This window comes from Balaenoptera musculus, chromosome 1 (genome assembly GCF_009873245.2).
Source record: "Balaenoptera musculus isolate JJ_BM4_2016_0621 chromosome 1, mBalMus1.pri.v3, whole genome shotgun sequence".
In the NCBI taxonomy this organism is placed as follows: Eukaryota; Metazoa; Chordata; class Mammalia; order Artiodactyla; family Balaenopteridae; genus Balaenoptera; species Balaenoptera musculus.
Genome location: NC_045785.1, coordinates 76,456,675 through 76,475,380, shown reverse-complemented (window position 1 = coordinate 76,475,380; position 18,706 = coordinate 76,456,675). Strand labels below are relative to the sequence as shown.

Here is an 18,706-nt window from a genome sequence, read left to right as displayed (position 1 = left end):
CTTCTTCGTTCTCACACCTGGAGGGTGTAGGGGAGATGCTACCAGGTAGAGGTCAGAGATGCTGCTAAACGTCCTACAATGTGTAGGCAGCCCTCACAACAAGGAATTCTCTGGCCGAAAGCAACAAGTGTCAAGGTGGAGAAATCCTGTGGGTGCCAGTGATAAAAGCTAAGCTTTCAAACTAAAAAATATAAAAATTTAAATTTATTTTTACTTCTTCTGTCACCATAAGCCTGACGGTTTCCCAATACTTAAAGACTTTTCTGATGAGATAAGTGGTGACATTAACGGATGTGAATTTTTGATATTGTATAATAAAATGTGCCAACACTTGGAAGATCCACATAACTCAGTGAACTAATGTGTTCCAAATGACCAGTACATGAGGTTAAAAAATTATGCTTGGTTAAAAAATCCATTCAAAGTATGAAATATATCAGTGGATTTTAATGGAGCAAAACATAAAAGGTTAACTGCTATGGTTTCAGATTCCACACTTCAATAACTTTAAGAAACTACTACTAGTTAAGTTTTAGTGTAATATTAAAGAAGAATCTCCACAATTTTCTGAAAAGGCTATTAAAATACTGCCTTTTCTAGTTACATATCTGTGTAAAGCTGAATTTTCTTCATACATTTCACCAAAAGAATGTATTAAATAGACTGATTCAGCAGCAGCTACGAAAATCCAGCTGTCTATATTATATTAAATCAGGTGTTTTAAAATTTTGCAAAAATGTAAAATGCCACTATTTATACCTTTTTCTGAAAATGGTTATTTGCATTAAAATGTATTATTTATGTTACCATATTATGGTCTCCTACTGTTACTATTAAATTAGTTACTATTTTAAAAATTTCTCAGTCAATTGGCAAATTTACTGATATTGGTAAATATTAACAGAAATAGATATAACCCACATAGATAAAAGCTCCTTGGCCATCCTCAATAAAAAGAGTAAAAGGAGTTCTGAGACTAAAAAGTTTGAGAACCACTGATTTATATATTGTAGTTCTTGAATGCTGACCTTTGGATTACTAAATATCCCTATTTTCCAGGTATTGGGACAGAGATTAAATTATGCAAAAATCTAGGTATAAAGTTTGAAAAACAGAGTATTTGAAATCTCCCAAATAAAACAAATCTTATGTTCCTTACAAGATCAACTGAAAGCTATCACAGGCATATACACATGACTAAAATGGCTTTGAAATTATTGACAGTGTAACCAGAAATTGGAAATGAAGCCATTGCAAAGTATTTCCGGCCTTAGCCTTTGCCAGGTATTCCCTACATCATCATAGCCACTTTTTAATCCCTGTTATCTTCAAATACCCTGCCATCTTCCAAAATGCTATATGCCACGAAGTCTTACCAACTTTACAGATATGAGTTTATTAAAGAAAACTCTTGACAGTTAAAGATATTAAGGAATTACTTGCAATATAACAACTTTATTTAACTCATTAGGTGCCAGAATGTTACCAACATTTATGTCATGAGAAACAAACCAAATTATTAAAAATGTGTGTTTCAATATGTTTCAAGACTGAAAAGGTCTATTTTGCCTGTCACAAAACAAAGTAATTCTTTACTTTGATAAAGCATTTGAAGATGGCCCTGTCCTCGTGAGAATTAAGGTAATACAATAGTATTTTGCCGATGTTACTAATATTACATCTAAATAAACAGGTGTATTAATATGTATTTTATAATGACATAAAAAAAACAAACCAAGACCTATCATCATTAGCGTGAAGACTGGTTAAATCTCCAGGCTGGAGAGGGCACACCTACCTAAAGCTTTCAAAGATGAAAGTTAGACTACGTTAAAATATCTGCCTGGGTTTTTCTGTGAGCATTGAAATACAACTTTGGAACATCTCTCATACAAAAATATCGAGTGACATGTTGCTTTCCCTCCCTCCTTTTTCAAGGGTTTAGAGAGGTTAAGACTGTGAGCTCTGGAATTGGAGTGCTTGCATTTAAATTCCTGCACCACCATTTACTGGTAGTATAACACTGGGCAAGGTACTTAACCTTTCTGTGCCCCAGTTTCCTTATCTGTAAAATGGACACAACAACAGCAACTATCCCATAAAATTGTTGTACAGGCCACCTGAAAAAATACATAATATGTGACTTAAAACAGAGCTTGATAAACAAGAAGCACTCAATAGATGTGAGCTATTATTGTTGTTATATTAAGTATTATTGTTACCTAATTCCCTAAACTACATAGGATAGCAACCACAAAACCACGGTATCCAGGGCTGACGTGACATGACAGATGTAGGAACCTAGGTGACTGTGAATCTTTTCCTTACCAGCACTAACATTCCTTTAGTTGAAGGAGGGAGATGGATACTAACAATTACTGAGTAAGAGCTAGTATAAATGATAGGGCTAAAATTTAAAAAGAAAGTAGTTAGCATTGAAGTGAATTTAGAAATAACTAACAATAAATTTTAAAGTACTAGGTCACAAAAGCGTTATATTACAGATTTTACAAAATTTTACAGACTCTCCATAATAATATAATTATATATATTTTTTCTAGAAGATTATATAATTCTAAGAGATGAGTGGACGCTGAAAAAAGAGGGTACCGTTTGGATCAGTACCTTCTGTCTAAAGCCTTGAGACTAAGGAAAGAAATAGCAATTTCTAGAAAACATAAACAGGTAAATAAAACAAAAGAACCATTGCCTTCTCATGTGACAGAGGGCACATCCAACCTAGAAAAAAATTAACTGTTGGGTGTTAATTACTATAATACATCAAGTATCTAGCATCACCACTATGCAACACTTTACGTTTAAAAGGTGCAGAATTCACTGAGCCATTTGCTGAACACGTACAGATGAACTAGGCACCGTACTCGTACTAGATATGGAGGAGACAAAGGTGAAGGAAATATAGCACCTGCTTCAGGACGTTCACAACCTTTTGGAGAAGACATATATGTAAACAAATAATTCAAGTACCACAAGATAAATATTTTTAAATAGCGATTTGAATGCAGTGCTCTGGGAACTTTGAAAGGGACACGGCTCACTGCCAGAAAAGACTTTATGAAAGAGGTAACATTTGAGCTGGATCTTAGAGGTGAACAAAGAGTTTTCCAGAGTGAAGGAGAGACATTCTAAATATAGGGAACAACACATGTGCAAAAAGTATGAAGTAATAAGTTTGGAGGACGGTGACATTTCAGGTAAGGCACCCAGTGAGGCACTGGGTGCCTGAGGAGAAAATGAGGCAGGAGCAGGAGGTCTCAGGCTATGTCAGACTGCGTCTCCTGTGCCTTGGGCAATCCTGTGAGCAATGAGGTCCCAGTAAAGGTATTCCACCAGAAAAGTGACACAGTTTGGTTTCTTAGAAAAACAAGTCTGGGGCTACTCTGGAGGACGCACTTAAATAGAAGACAACTCAAATCTGAACCTGCTAAGTAAGAACCCTGTTAAGCTATTATTCTCATCTTGCCTGAAAAAATAAGCTGCTTTAACAAAATAGTGTCCCTAAACAGATGATCACAAATCAATGTAAACTGCCATCATCAAGATTAAGAGAACCAAACTATTACACAAATATATCATATTAATGAATTATTATAGTGATCTCATAGAAAATTATTAATAGGGCTATAATAAAACAAATATTCAGCTCTAGAACAAAAGTAAAATATTTTTTAAAAGGACAAAATACTATATATACTCCAAAATATCAACTACAAAGTAGTTTTACTTTTACTTCTTCATACTTTTGGGTTCTTTTGAAATTTTCCACAATAAGCAAGGAATATATTTATAATCATTAATAAATTTTAAAAGCATTCACTGTTCATTGCATTTCATAAACAATTATCTTTATAAAAATTCTAAAACTAAAATATTACCTTTTTGTCCCCTTGTTTTCGTCTTCTTAACCCTGGTCTATAATCATCTCCAAATCTCAGAAAGTAATAGTAAGAAACCAGCCTCTCAATAGGATCCCTTATGACATTAATGTAAATTGGCTTCTTCTTCACACCAAATCTGAAATAGAGCAAAATTTAAAAGGTGAAATCAACCCTTTCAGTCTGTTTGGGGTGTCCTGAAATTGAAGTTTGAGTTATTAATTCTATATGGAAAAAAACATGAGTTAATTTAAATAAAATACAGTATGTGGAGATTAGAAAATATTTTAGGATTATATTACAATAAAGTAAATAAGAAATAAGAATTTTAAAATTACAGCTGAAGATAAAGGAGAGAAGGGAAAATTGAGTGACAAATAATTTTAAATTTTACTAGCAAGAATTACAGAAAACATTTCAATTTCACATAGCAATGATTTCTCACTTCCGACCCACCAAACTAGATAAACATTATCAATGGATACAGCAGAAGTCCACACAACCACGATCATTTGAGCCTAACTTCCGTGACGCTAATTTTAAAGACAAGATAGAAGTGAAAAACATTAAGTCTTCAGCATTATTTCCTTAGGGAATGATAGAGAGTTGGATGAACACAGAAGGAGTATACTTTAGCCACCCTTGCACATCCTAGAATTGTCTAGCTGACTCCTGTTCTAATATCCTCACTTATCCCAGCCTTAAACCTTAGTGTTATCCTGACTCCTTTTATTCTTCTTTAGCACGGTTACCAAGTCCTTCTGATTTTTTCTTTTGTAGGCTTTCTCAGAGATTTGACCTGTCTTCCTCACTTCCTTTCTTGTCACAACTGCCCTCTTTGTAGGCCTCTTGCTTGGATTACTGCAATAATTCATGGTTTTATAATAATAAGAATTGGTTTTCTTGCATCCAGTCTCTCTCCCTTTCAGTCTACCTTCATACCAATTCTCAACTGATATTTCCTAATTTATTAGATCACTCTTCTTAGAAACCTGAAATACCCCTACTGTTTATGTTGACTTCAAACCCAAACTCCTTTGCTTGGTTGTTAATGTCTGCTTGCCTTATGTCTTGGGTTCTACCTTACTTATCTAACTTTATTTTCAACTCTCCTCAAACAAGAAACCATCTATCTGTTACAGTTAGGCCCACCTCTTCTGCTTCCCGACAACTCCTATTTCTCCTTACATGCCTTTGCTCATTCTATCTTCCTTAACTAGAATGCCTTTCTCATTTTCCTATTCTTTCTATTACATTCATTCATTCAAAAAATACCTTTTTGTGTATCCAATATATGCCAGGAACTATTCTAATATTAGGAAAACAGCAGTGAAAAAAAAGGACAAAATTCCTCGTCCTTCTGGAGTTAACATTCTACTTGGGAGAGACAGAACATAAACCAAAAAATAAGTAAATATGTTAGATGGCAAAAATACTAAGGAGAGAAATGATGCAGTGCATGGAATAGGGAGAAGTGGGGAGAGTACAATTCAAAACAGGGTTTTCCAGGGAGGCAGCACTATTATTATGTGATGAGAAGAGAGCCATGTAGATATCTAGGAGAAAGTGTTCCAGGAAGATAAGGCTTCGAAGTATGAGGGCCCCAAAGCAGCTAAGTGCCAGGCATTTCTGAGGACCAGCAAGGAGGTCAATCTGGCTGCAGCAGAATCAGGAAGGGGAGAGTAACAGAGAATGGGAGTGGAGAGATGGGGGTGGTGGTAGAGGACGTGCAGATCACGTGGGCCTTGTAGAGCATGTTAAGTATCAGGAGGGAGGCCTTCCTGAGTCAGCAGAGAAGTGTCACGATATGGAATCTGATGTACAGCATGGTGACTATAATGAACAATACTGTACCTACTGTATACTTGAAAGTTGCTATGTCAGTAGGTTTTAAATGTTCTCATCACGACAGCAGCGACAACAACGAAATGGTAATCATGTGGGGTGAGGATGTGTTAACTAACCTTATTGTGGTAAACATCTCACAATATATGTGTATAGCAAATCATCACATCGTACAACTTAAACTTACACCATGTTATATGTCAATTATGTGTCAATAAAGCTGGGGGGAAAAAGGTTACTGGCTGTTGTTTCGGAATAAACTGAAGCGGGCAATAACAAAATCTTGTGAAGTCTAGGAAGTCTTCCTGATGACTCCAGCACACAGTGCTATCTGCTTTCATTTGACACCTGCACCCAGGAGCTATTGCTATCAGGCAGTTTTACTCTTGGCTTGTCCTGCTATAGTGTTTCTCTTGTAAGTCTTTCCTCCCCAATAGCATTATAAGCCACTTGAGGGTAGGCACAGTGCTTCACACTTCCTTTATATATTTCACAGGGCCTGGTATACATAAATACTTGCCCGCTGGTTAGTACTAATTGAAAGATTAAAAAAATATTAGCAATCTCTCTAAAACTGGGAATCACAGAGAGAAATGAGAAAAGTAAGCTTAAGCTGTATGACTCAATAAAAGATAGTGAAAGTTGCTTATCCTCTTGACAATCTTGATATGTTCACTCGTCTGTCCACAGAAACCCTCAATTTAGCTAACTACTTATAACGAATTTCCCTTCTTACTAAAATCTTTTTTCAAAGGCACTAAAAAGCACACAGCTAACCTAACTAGTTTCATATTTTCCCCTTACTTCTGCCTGTTACAATAAATGTCTTATGCACAGCAGGCATTCTATAAGTGTTTTATACTAAATGCTTAAGCAAATGAGTAGTGAAAAGAGACCACAGAAGAGAAAAAAGCAAGGTGCCTGGATATAACTCGATTCTTTTAGCCTCTGAATTATTGTAAATTAACTGAACAGGAAGTCCTAACTTACAAACAAGCTGTATTCTATAAAATTGCTTTGTGTGTAAAAAGGGGTCAACTCTCCTGAATTCTAGTCCTTTTCTCACCATTAAGTAAGTGTAAGTCTAAGTCACTAAAATCCTTTGTACATATGGGAATACTGAAAACTACACAGAACTTTTTGGTAAAACATTATTATATTAAATTTGTGAGTTGGTTTATTAGAACTTGGGACGTATTTTTTTCACTGAACAACTCATAAACCTATAAAACCAACAATTCAGTAAAAAAATTTTTTCACAAATTTTTAAAGGAAGAAACAGTATTGTTGCAAGTATATGGCACTGTCAAATTAGGTATCAGGGTAGAAGCTCCATGAGGGCAGAGGATTTGTTTCTCTCTTGTTCATGGCTTTATCACTAGTGTTCAGTAAGGTGTCGGAAACATAGGTGTTGGATATTAGAATTAGGTTGAATAGACCGTTGTGAATTGGCCACTTACAAAAACCTTTTTGTGGAACAGTGCACCCACTAGTGAGAAGAGGGTAGGTAGGGAGGTATCAGGGATACATAGTTACTAACTTAACTGCTAGAGCTGAGTCTTGTAAGAGGAATCTAAAAGGGGGAAGCACAGGGCAGTGGGGCAATGACTCCATTCTTAAGACTGTGGGATTCCCTGGGAACCTCCCTTATCATCTCCATTATTAGCCACGGATCCACGTGAACTATTCCCTTGGGAATTACCTCGTCCCAGAACATCTCCTACCAATGCCTCTTCTTTTTTGCTTTCTCCTAGTCCCTGACATGTGGAACAGATAGCAATGCTTACCAAGTAGAAGTGAAAGGGGGATATGGCATTTGACAAAACACTTCCTGCAGTCTGGGAAATGACTTTCTGGGGCATGGCTTTGGGTGGTGCTTATATGTATGAAACATGATTTTAATGAGATAACCTATGTGAACTTATTCTGAAAATGGCTAAGAACTATTATTTATAAGTTAGGGTATAGCTGTATAGACATAAAGGCAAGGAATTATAACTGAAAATAGGCATGACAAAAGAGCATCAGGCCATTCAGCTAAGCTAGTTAGGAAACAAGCATCCTCTTAAGTTTGTATGTTTAAAACTTTTGCCAAACAGGTAGTTTTGTACCAGTGGAAAAATATGTTCTGTAGTTGCAGACTCCAGCTTTAACCCTGGTCAGTCATCTGAGCTGTTCCTCAGGAGGGCTCAGATGGAAGAGCAGAAAACCCATCTTCCCTCCAGGAAACTAAACTATCATTGACCCATTAGAACATAATCTTCCTAGGAAGAGAACAGCAGATTTGGTATGAATCTGCAATGTTATATGGCGATCAAAAGGGAAAAAATATAATCTGAGCAGCTGGTTGGTAAGAAACCTTATTCTTGCCATGTCAGCATACATGTACGACAGCGAGAGAGACAAACCAGGCACATTTCCTTACACCCACACTCTGTATAGCCTAGATAGATGAATGAACAGCAAGAATAGCTAAAAGAACAAGTGCATACTCAGAACTTTTGAAAGGAACCTTGTCAACTGGCTAGACAAAGCCTAAATGGAAGATGATGAAGCTGAAGGAGGGCTGAATAGCCTTTGGGAAGCATTACGCTTTGAGATTTCTGCTTCATACCAGATTTAACACTTCTAGTTAATCAGCAGTCTCACAGGGGGAAAAAAGATATCTTATACAGTCAACCTGTGGTTGGACGAATCTGTGGATGTGGAACCTGCAAATAACAAGGGAGGACTGTACATATTTATTCTGGACTCTCTTATCCCTAAAGTGTACATAGAAACCTTCAAATCCTTCTAGTGGTAAGTTCCCATTGTCTTGTTTCAAAAATAGTGAATGGCCTGTTGGTATTTATTGGTCCCACTGATAATGATGTTAAGAATAAAAGATTTTTAAAATAATTATTTATCTCTTAAAAAGAGCATTCATCTATTAAAATGGCCCAAATTTTAAAAAGGGGGGAGTGTGGTCCAACAATGCCGAAGGCTGGTAAGGATACACAGCAACTGGAACTCTCGTGCACTTCTGGTGAGACTGCAAAATAATAAAGCCACTTGGGAAAAGAGCTTAGCCGTGTCTAACAGAGCTACCATACAATCCAGCAATCCCACTTCTAGGTTCTCCCCAAGAGAAATGAAGACATTGTGTTCACACAAAACCTGTATGCAAATGTTTTGACAACTTTATTCATAATCGCCAAAAGCTGGAAACAACCCAAGTATCCAGGAACTGGTAGATGGACAGTAAGGATGGTGGTGCCTCCATCCTTACTACTCAGTAAGGAACTAACTACTGATACATGCATCAAATTGGATGAATGTCAAAAGCATTATGCTAAGTGAAAGAAGCCAGGTTCAAAAGACTTGGTGACTGACTAGATATATGTGGCAAAGAAAAGCGTTGTTCAATATGACTCTAAAGTTTCTTGCTTGGATGTCTTGATAAATAAAAATGGGTAAACTTCCCAAAAGAGAACATTGGAGGCAAAGAGAGAATCTTGAGCAATGCCTTATTAGGACTTGGGAATAAGGAGGGCCAGCACAGACTCAGACAGGGAGAAGAAAACACCAGTAAGACAACATGGTAACTGAACGAAGACAGAGTTTTAAAAGAGCCTAACACAGCTCTGTGTGAGTCACAAACTAACTGCTTCACATACATTATCATATTTAATCCGCACAACCACCCATGAAGTAGTTACTTTAATTATCCTCATTTTACAAATGGGGAAACTGAAGATCTGAAGTCATGTGGCTGAGACTGCTGAGCTGGGAAGGAACTGAGGGGGATTTAACTAGAAATCTGACTTGAGAGATCGCTCCTTAGCATCTACAGGATCAATGCTACAGAACGAGCTAGTAATACAAATCAATAAAAAGCCAACTCTCGCATATTACTTGCAATGATTAAAATAATTTTTAAAATGTTTCTACAGTGTTTGTGACATATTTGTTGAAAGTTGTAGAAAGTGGTGCAAACTTCAACTGGTTCAGCAGATAAGTACAAGGCAAAAGGGACAATCTCACATGAATCTACATACTACCAAACTCTATTTAAGCCTAAAATATTGTCACTTTATTACTCTCTAGGATATTTTAAACCTAGTGAAATATTTAGTTATTTGTTTCTTGTCCTGACATATCTGTTTCTTTACTGATTTACCTCAGTTGTTCTGAAAAAGACAACAGGGGTGATACAGAGAAACCAAAATGATGGTGATGAAAACCCATACGCATTCCTGGGGATGACCACAAAGGTACACACCTGACGTGGACCTGAATAAAACTGACTGTTGGATCAAGAATAATTTCCAAATATCTTTCTAAGACCGGATGCTGACATATGACCCTAGGTAGCTAGATCATAAAAAAATCTCAGCAGAGTCTGATCAGAAACAGCATTAAAATAGTTTTCTTTTAGCTGGACATTATCCTTTATAAAGGAAAATGTTCTGCAAAAGGTTTTTAAAAGAGATGTTCAAATGTTTTTCTTTTGTATAAAATTTGAAGAAAATCAAAGTGGGAGTGATAGATGCTGCTGATAAATGAGTGGTATAAATTTAAAAGGGAGGATAAGCTGTAATATTTTCACTGTTTATAATGAACCATAATGAAGTGATAATAATAGTAAAAAAGGGGGTTTCAGTGAACTCACTGAGGACAAGAACTTCAACTTACTCAACTTTATATTGCCTGCACCCTAGGACAATTTGAAAATGTCTAATCTACACAATTTTTTTCCACTGGAAAATTTCTAAATTTATGATGTTAGCATATCTGCATTATTTTAAAATGGTTTGTTCACCAATTTAAAAAAAATAGTAATTAAACACTAAAGGGAAAAATGGAAGGAAGAACTAGGAAATGTGCTTAAAAAAATTAGGATAGAGTTAAGACAAAAAGGAATAAGACAGGACAGGAATGCAAATATGTAACAAGATATTTTTGTTATTATTCTGAAGTTCTGAATAAAAACAGATAAACCAAAACAGATAACTGTAACCAAAACACAGCTTGAGCAGATATAAGCTTGCAAATAAAATGTGTGCTTCTTAGTGATCAGTCTAAATTAGAAACCTAAATTAATTAACCTAAACCTAAATTAATACTTTATTTAATACTTTATCTTACTGCCTGGGTTTCCTGGGGTATCCTGGGTTTGTACTCTCTTTAGTGTTTCTGCTAAGGCAGTTGAAAAGCTATGTGACTAAATATCTCTTTCATCAAATTTGACTGTTTTCTCCTGAAGGCAAGTGTTTTAATGGACTCCACAAAGTACTACACCAGTCAAGAATATGTTTTATAGAATAAAATATTTAAAAAATTGTAAAGTGATGTTCCTTTCCTCTTCCTTACTCATTAATGGTGAGTATGACAAACTAAAAATTATTTTAAAAGATAGTAGTTACATCTAAAATAGTTTGTGACTATATACATCAAAATACATTTCCGCCTGTTGATTTTTTTAAGGTATTTGTTTAACATCTTGTAAAGGTCTATTAAAGTTTTTCACAATACATATTGCTTCCAATAAAATGAAACACATTATGAAAATATTCAAACCCTTAAATGTTCATGTTAATATTTAATAAATGAGATTAATCTTTCCAAGAACCTTTATACTTTTTAACTGCAAAAACCCTAGCATACACCAGAGCTTCATTCTAAGTATAAGACGTTTGCCCAAAGCAAAAGCACTCAATATATTATTTTAATAATGAAAACCTCAAGTATGAGAAACCAAGCTGTGTGTGGAAAAAAAATAAATCATTTAGGTGAAAAGGTAACAAACATTCAATTGAAGGATAATGCAGCCCTGAGGGAAAATATGCATATGAATGAAGTTTATGAAATTGGTCCAATGCCTCTGCAAAGAAAAAATAATTAGTTTATTTTAAAGCTGCCTATAAAATGTTTTCAATATTGCTGTATGAATTATTTATAGAAAAATGTACATCTAACTTTAAAGTGACCACTTTACTGTAAGATGTTGAGTGCTGTGGAAGAAACTAGCAATAAGAATATATTGTTCTATGTATGTAATATTTGGGAGATTCCTTTTAATTACAGGCTTTTCAAAAAAGTTCAGATTTATTATCAATGTGAATCAGTAATATTTCATTCAACTCCTTTTCAAATTTGAGAAGTTAAAATGACAGTGGGATATCAATTAAATTTTTGGATTTTACACAGAATGCTCTTTCAAGTTGACAAATACATGAGGGTGTATTACTTTGAAGTCATGACTGCTAATGCAATGACTGAGCAAACATGTCTAAGCTTAAATAATTTAAAAATCTACTTTTAATGTTTTTGAAGTTAGTGCAGAGTTTGATTAGGGAAAAAATCCGCATTTAAGGTTTTCCTATAATGATGCTCGATGTGCTACATAAAACGTTAAAATGGATTCACCAAGCCACATATGTTTACAGAATATTCCTTTGACCAGTTTTCTGATTAGTACTTAATGCGGCACAGACTCTAGGGGGAACCACATAGTGCTTGGATACTATATGTAAGCCTGTTGTTTTATGAACTTTTCTTGAGAGAATTATGATAGGAATACCTTGATCCCATGCCTCCCCAAAAACATGGAAAATGAGAGTTAGTTATGTCCAGATTCAGGCAAATCACTATAAAGGAAAATCACTTTAAAAAAAAGTGTCTTTAAGGAAATCAAAGAATACCTAGAAACAAATGAAAATGAAAACACAACAACCCAAAACCTACGGGATGCAGCAAAAGCAGTTCTAAGAGGGAAGTTTATAGCAATACAATCCTACCTCAAGAAAAAAGAAACATCTCAAACAACCTAACCTTACATCTAAAGCAATTAGAGAAAGAAGAACAAAAAAACCCCAAAGTTAGCAGAAGGAAAGAAATCATAAAGATCAGATCAGAAATAAATGAAAAAGAAATGAAGGAGACATTAGCAAAGATCAATAAAACTAAAAGCTGGTTCTTTGAGAAGATAAAACAAAATTGATAAACCATTAGCCAGACTCATCAAGCAAAAAGGGAGAAGACTCAAATCAATAGAATTAGAAATGAAAAGGGAGAAGTACAACTGACACTGCAGAAATACAAAGGATCATGAGAGATTACTACAAGCAACTATATGCCAATAAAATGGACAATCTGGAAGAAACAGACAAATTCTTAGAAAAGCACAACCTTCCAAGACTGAACCAGGAAGAAATAGAAAATTTAAACAGACTAATCACAAGCACTGAAATTGAGACTATGATTAAAAATCTTCCAACAAACAAAAGCCCAGGACCAGATGGCTTCACAGGCAAATTCTATCAAACATTTAGAGAAGACCTAACACCTATCCTTCTTAAACACTTCCAAAATATAGCAGAGGGAGGAACACTCCCAAACTCATTCTATGAGGCCACCATCACCCTGATACCAAAACCAGACAAAGATGTCACAAAGAAAGAAAACTACAGGCCAATATCACTGATGAACATAGATGCAAAAATCCTCAACAAAATACTAGCAAACAGAATCCAACAGCACATTAAAAGGATCATACATCATGATCAAGTGGGGTTTATCCCAGGAATGCAAGGATTCTTCAATATATGCAAATCAATCAATGTGATACACCATATTAACAAATTGAAAAATAAAAACCATATGATCATCTCAATAGATGCAGAAAAAGCTTTTGACAAAATTTAACACCCATTTATGATAAAAACCCTCCAGAAAGTAGGCATAGAGGGAACTTACCTTAACATAATAAAGGCCATATATGACAAACCCATGGCAAACATCATTCTCAATGGTGAAAAACTGAAACGATTTCCTCTAAGATCAGGAACAAGACAAGGGTGTCCACTCTCACCACTATTATTCAACATAGTTTTGGAAGTTTTAGCCACAGCAATCAGAGAAGAAAATGAAATAAAAGGAATCCAAATCGGAAAAGAAGAAGTAAAACTCTCACTGTTTGCAGATGACATGACACTATACATAGAGAATTCTAAAGATGCTACCAGAAAACTACTAGAGCTAATCAATGAATTTGGTAAAGTAGCAGCATACAAAATTAATGCACAGAAATCTCTTGCATTCCTATACACTAATGATGAAAAATGTGAAAGACAAATTATGGAAACACTCCCATTTGCCACTGCAACAAAAAGAATAAAATACCTAGGAATAAACCTACCTAAGGAGACAAACTACCTGTATGCAGAAAACTATAAGACACTGATGAAAGAAATTAAAGACGACACAAACAGATGGAGACATATACCATGTTCTTGGATTGGAAGAATCAACATTGTGAAAATGACTACTACCCAAAACAATCTACAGATTCAATGCAATCCCTATCAAACTACCAATGGCATTTTTCACAGAACTAGAACAAAAAATTGCACAATTTGTGTGGAAACACAAAAGACCCCAAATAGCCAAAGCAATCTTGAGAAAGAAAAATGTAGCTGGAGGAAGCAGAGTCCCTGACTTCAGACTATACTACAAAGCTACAGTAATCAAGACAGTATGGTACTGGCACCCAAACAGAAATATAGATCAATGGAACAGGATAGAAAGCCCAGAGATAAACCCATGCACATATGGTCACCTTATCTTTGATAAAGGAGGCAAGAGTATACAATGGAGAAAAGACAGCCTCTTCAATAAGTGGTGCTGGGAAAACTGGACAGCTATATGTAAAAGAATGAAATTAGAACACTCCCTAACACCGTATACAAAAATAAACTCAAAATGGATAAAGACCTAAATGTAAGGCCAGACACTATAAAACTCTTAGAGGAAAACATAGACAGAACACTTACTACATAAATCACAGCAAGATCCTTTTTGACCCACCTCCTAGTGTAATGGAAATAACAACAAAAATAAACAAATGGGACCTAATGAAACATAAAAGCTTTTGCACAGCAAACTATAAACAAGATGAAAAGACAACCCTCAGAATGGGAGAAAATATTTGCAAATGAAGCAACTGACAAAGGATTAATCTCCAAAATTTATAAACAGCTCATGCAGCTCAATATCAAAAAAACAAACAACCCAATCCAAAAATGGGCAGAAGACCTAAATAGACATTTCTCCAAAGAAGATATACAGATTGCCAACAAACACATGAAAGGATGCTCAACATCACTAATCAGAGAAATGCAAATCAAAACTACAGTGAGGTATCACCTCACACCAGTCAGAATGGCCATCATCAAAAAATCTACAAACAATAAATGCTGGAGAGAGTGTGGAGAAAAGGAAACCCTCTTGCACTGTTGGTGGGAATGTAAATTGATAGAGTCACTATGGAGAACAGTATGGAGGTACCTTAAAAAACTAAAAATAGAACTACCATACAACCCAGCAATCCAACTACTGGGCATATACCCTGAGAAAACCATAATTCAAAAATTCATGTACCACAATGTTCATTGCAGCTCTATTTACAATAGCCAGGACATGGAAGCAACCTAAGTATGTCCATCGACAGATGAATGGATAAAGAAGATGTGGCACATATATACAATGGAATATTACTTGGCCATAAAAAGAGATGAAATTGAGTTATTTGTAGTGAGGTGGACGGACCTAGAGACTGTCATACAGAGTTAGTCTGACTGTCATACAGTAAGTCAGAAAGAGAAAAATAAATACTGTATGCTAACACGTATATATGGAATCTAAAAAAAAAAAACGGTTCTGAAGAACCTAGGGGCAGGACAGGAATAAAGATGCAGACGTAGAGAATGGACTTGAGGACATGGGGAGGGGGAACAGTAAGCTGGGATGAAGTGAGAGAGTGGCATGGACATATATACACTACTAAATGTAAAATAGATAGCTAGTGGGAAGCAGCCGCATAGCACAGGGAGATCAGCTCGGTGCTTTCTGACCACCTAGAGGGGTGGGATAGGGAGGGTAGGAGGGAGATGCAAGAGGGAGGAGGTATGGGGATATATGTATATGTATAACTGATTCACTTTGTTATAAAGCAGAAACTAACACACCATTGTAAAGCAATTATACTCCAATAAACATGTTTTAAAAAAAAACAAAAACGCCATTCACTCAGGAAAAAAAAAAAGTCTCTTTAGAATATATCTCATTTTTAAAGCTAAAACAAGGTAGCCCAAGGGGAAATGTGTCTTGGCTGAGAAGCAGATACTTCAGGGCACCAATAACTGAGTAATGGCTCCTTTGCTTTCTCTGTTCTCAGTCAGCAACGTAGTAAGTCATACTCTGATTGGCCTCTAGCTTAAAACTTGGGGCTCTCCTAAAATAGTGTCATTTGACTGTACAGGAAGCAGAAACATAATAATAATAAATAACTTTAAAGGGCATTACCTAAATTTAATCTACCTTGAATTTCTAAAATTAATATGACAATTATCAATTTATGAACACTAGAGGGCAGTACAACACTAGAAGGTATATTTAAATTACATATCTAAAAGTGGCAAACACAAGCCAGTACGTTTTTTAAATATCAAAATCATAATAATTTAATAAATTGATTCCTTTTTAGGTTGCTAAAGTCCAAAGCATTCTTTCGTGTATCATTTTAGATATAACTTACTTTGCAAAATCCAAATAAGAAACGTGCCCATGATAAAACCCTGGTTTCATCTCTTTCCAGGAAGTTATATTCTTTACAAAGCGCACCTAAAAAAGGAGAACATACTCATTATTTAAGTACAATCTAAAGAAAATGAAGTTTGGTGACAGCAAAATACTTTTCATTTAGACATTCAAAAGCGATCACACCACTTTGACGATTACAGAGCTTGAAATACAGGCTTCAACTAAGGAAAGCATAGTGTGACCTGTAATTGCTAATTCATCATAGAGAAGCTACTATCACCACACTCAGAAAAGAGTGAAAGAGGATCCCGAAAACAAAACTGCACAAGGCAACCATTTATGACACTGTATAGTGAGTACATTTATATGGGGAGGGGAAGGGAGGGGAAGGGAGGGGAGGGGAGGGTGGGTACCAACGCCCAAGCTAAAGCAGGCAGCACTTCAGTATGGGGATAATCTATGCAAATCTGTTTTCTTCTCAGAGACTTGTTCTTCATAAAAGTTCTCATTTATTAATGACTCAACAAGTAACAAATATCAACTAATCCTTAATCCAAATGATTAAAGAAAGGATGACAAACAGAAGACTTTAAAGAGCTAAGAGCAGATAGCATAAGCTTGAGCAGATATCATTAACTTGTTGATAAAAAAGCTTAATAAAATTAGAGGTGTGATACACATAAAATTTTAAAAATATCTAAATATTACTATTTTAATCCATTGGAATTAAAAGTATACAAAAGATTAGTTAATATAAAAATTATTTAACTGTAAATATATTATAAAAATGTTAAAAACTGGTTAATACAGAACTTTATAAACCAGCTGCAAGGCAGTGATACATAATTTCTCAAAGAAAAATGGTATACATTTCTGATAAGAAAATCTCTGCATGATCAACAGCAGGTGGTTGAGAATCTCTTCTGGAGACTAGAGACAGGGTGGGGATAGGTGAGGGGTTGGGGGCCCACTGCCCCCTGCTGCACTGAAAGCATCTGCAAGCTGTAACCTCAGCCTCTAACACACAGGACTGTCAATCACATACTTCTGCCAACTTATCAATCTTTCATTTACATTTTAGAATAGAGTTAGTCACATGGAGATATTCTGGAGCACTTCTTACCAGGTCAGTCAATAAGTTAATAGCAATGAATAATGGCTACCTCCTGGATAAGGCCCATTGGTAAGGACAGAGTAGGGAAACAGTGCAGAAGCAACCTTATGTCGGAGGATGTGAACTAAGGAAAAATGGAAGATTCTGGAAGTAGAATTTATTTTTTAGGGGAAGCATCAATAACTCATATACTAAGAGAAATAATGGAGTTTTTAGAAGGGAAATGAAATGAACCTGATGTTATTATCTTACACACACACAACCTTAAAATCTGAAAATTGGATGTAGATAACAAAATTATTTTGCGTTAGAGAATACACAATTATATTTTTGCAGATATTTGCAGTTTTTCCCCGCCAAAACAGAAGAGCCAAACAAATGTGTGACTTGAGATTCCCAGGTTCTTTCCTATTTCTTCTTCAAGTAAGGCATCAAATGGAATAAAAATATCAAGTGACAAGTGAAAAAGAAACAGAAAATTAAAAATTACATAACTCATAAACTGAATCCTTAAAAAATTTTACATGTTGAATATGAAAAATCCTTATAATTTTCACCTAATAGTAAATTAAACAAGCTTTTGATTCTATGAAAATCAGTTTCAGTATTTCAGCACCAAATGAGGGAGAAATAGAAGGCAAAGAGAATAGGAATGGTAGGTGATGGTTCAAGGGTACTTAAGACATATTTACAACTCAGCTCTATTTTCCAGAAGCTGATTTAATATGGATGTGATGGTGTAAGAGGGAAATGAAAGGAGATGCCAGATTGAAGTCTGACAAAACAGTATTATATAAGCCAAATGTTAGAGGATCATAGTACACTGTGATGAAAGACTTAGGTGTAAACTTCAAGTATCCTTTTTTCCCTCACGCTTCCAAAGGACAGTCACGATCAAACTAAATCCTCCTAAAGACACACTTCATCTGCCATGTGTCCTTCGATGTGAGGTGAAGAGCCCAGATAGCTGGATGAGATCTGGACTGCTGCCAGGCTTCTCAAACTCAATGTGCAAATGAATCATCTGGGACTCTTGTTAAAACACAGATTCTGATTCAGAAGGTCTGGAGTGGGGTCCAAGTTTCTGGACTTCTAACAAGCTTCCACGTGATGGCCAGGTCAATGGGCCACACCAAGGAACAAGACTTTAGCGTGTGTGGGCCCAGGACCTAGCTCTTGGTTTTATCAATGCGAAGCTTGTTTCCGCAGCACCTGCAAAGGAGGCCTGAGGTCTACAGAAGCTCTTTAGCAAGGATATATTCTCATAGTC

At 35.6% G+C, this 18,706-nt stretch overlaps 1 protein-coding gene across 2 annotated transcripts in view; it reads right to left on the bottom strand.

Annotated features, from left to right (window-relative positions):
* The window catches only part of HS2ST1 (heparan sulfate 2-O-sulfotransferase 1), a 185,859-nt gene that overhangs the window by 13,034 nt on the left and 154,119 nt on the right, over positions 1-18,706 (bottom strand). For both annotated transcript variants that reach the window (XM_036828177.1, XM_036828184.1), the window contains exons 3-4: positions 16,318-16,403; positions 3,897-4,035 (exon numbers count right to left, since the gene is read on the bottom strand). In XM_036828177.1, coding sequence (XP_036684072.1) covers positions 3,897-4,035; positions 16,318-16,403 — 225 coding nt within the window. The remainder of the gene's footprint in view (positions 1-3,896; positions 4,036-16,317; positions 16,404-18,706) is intronic.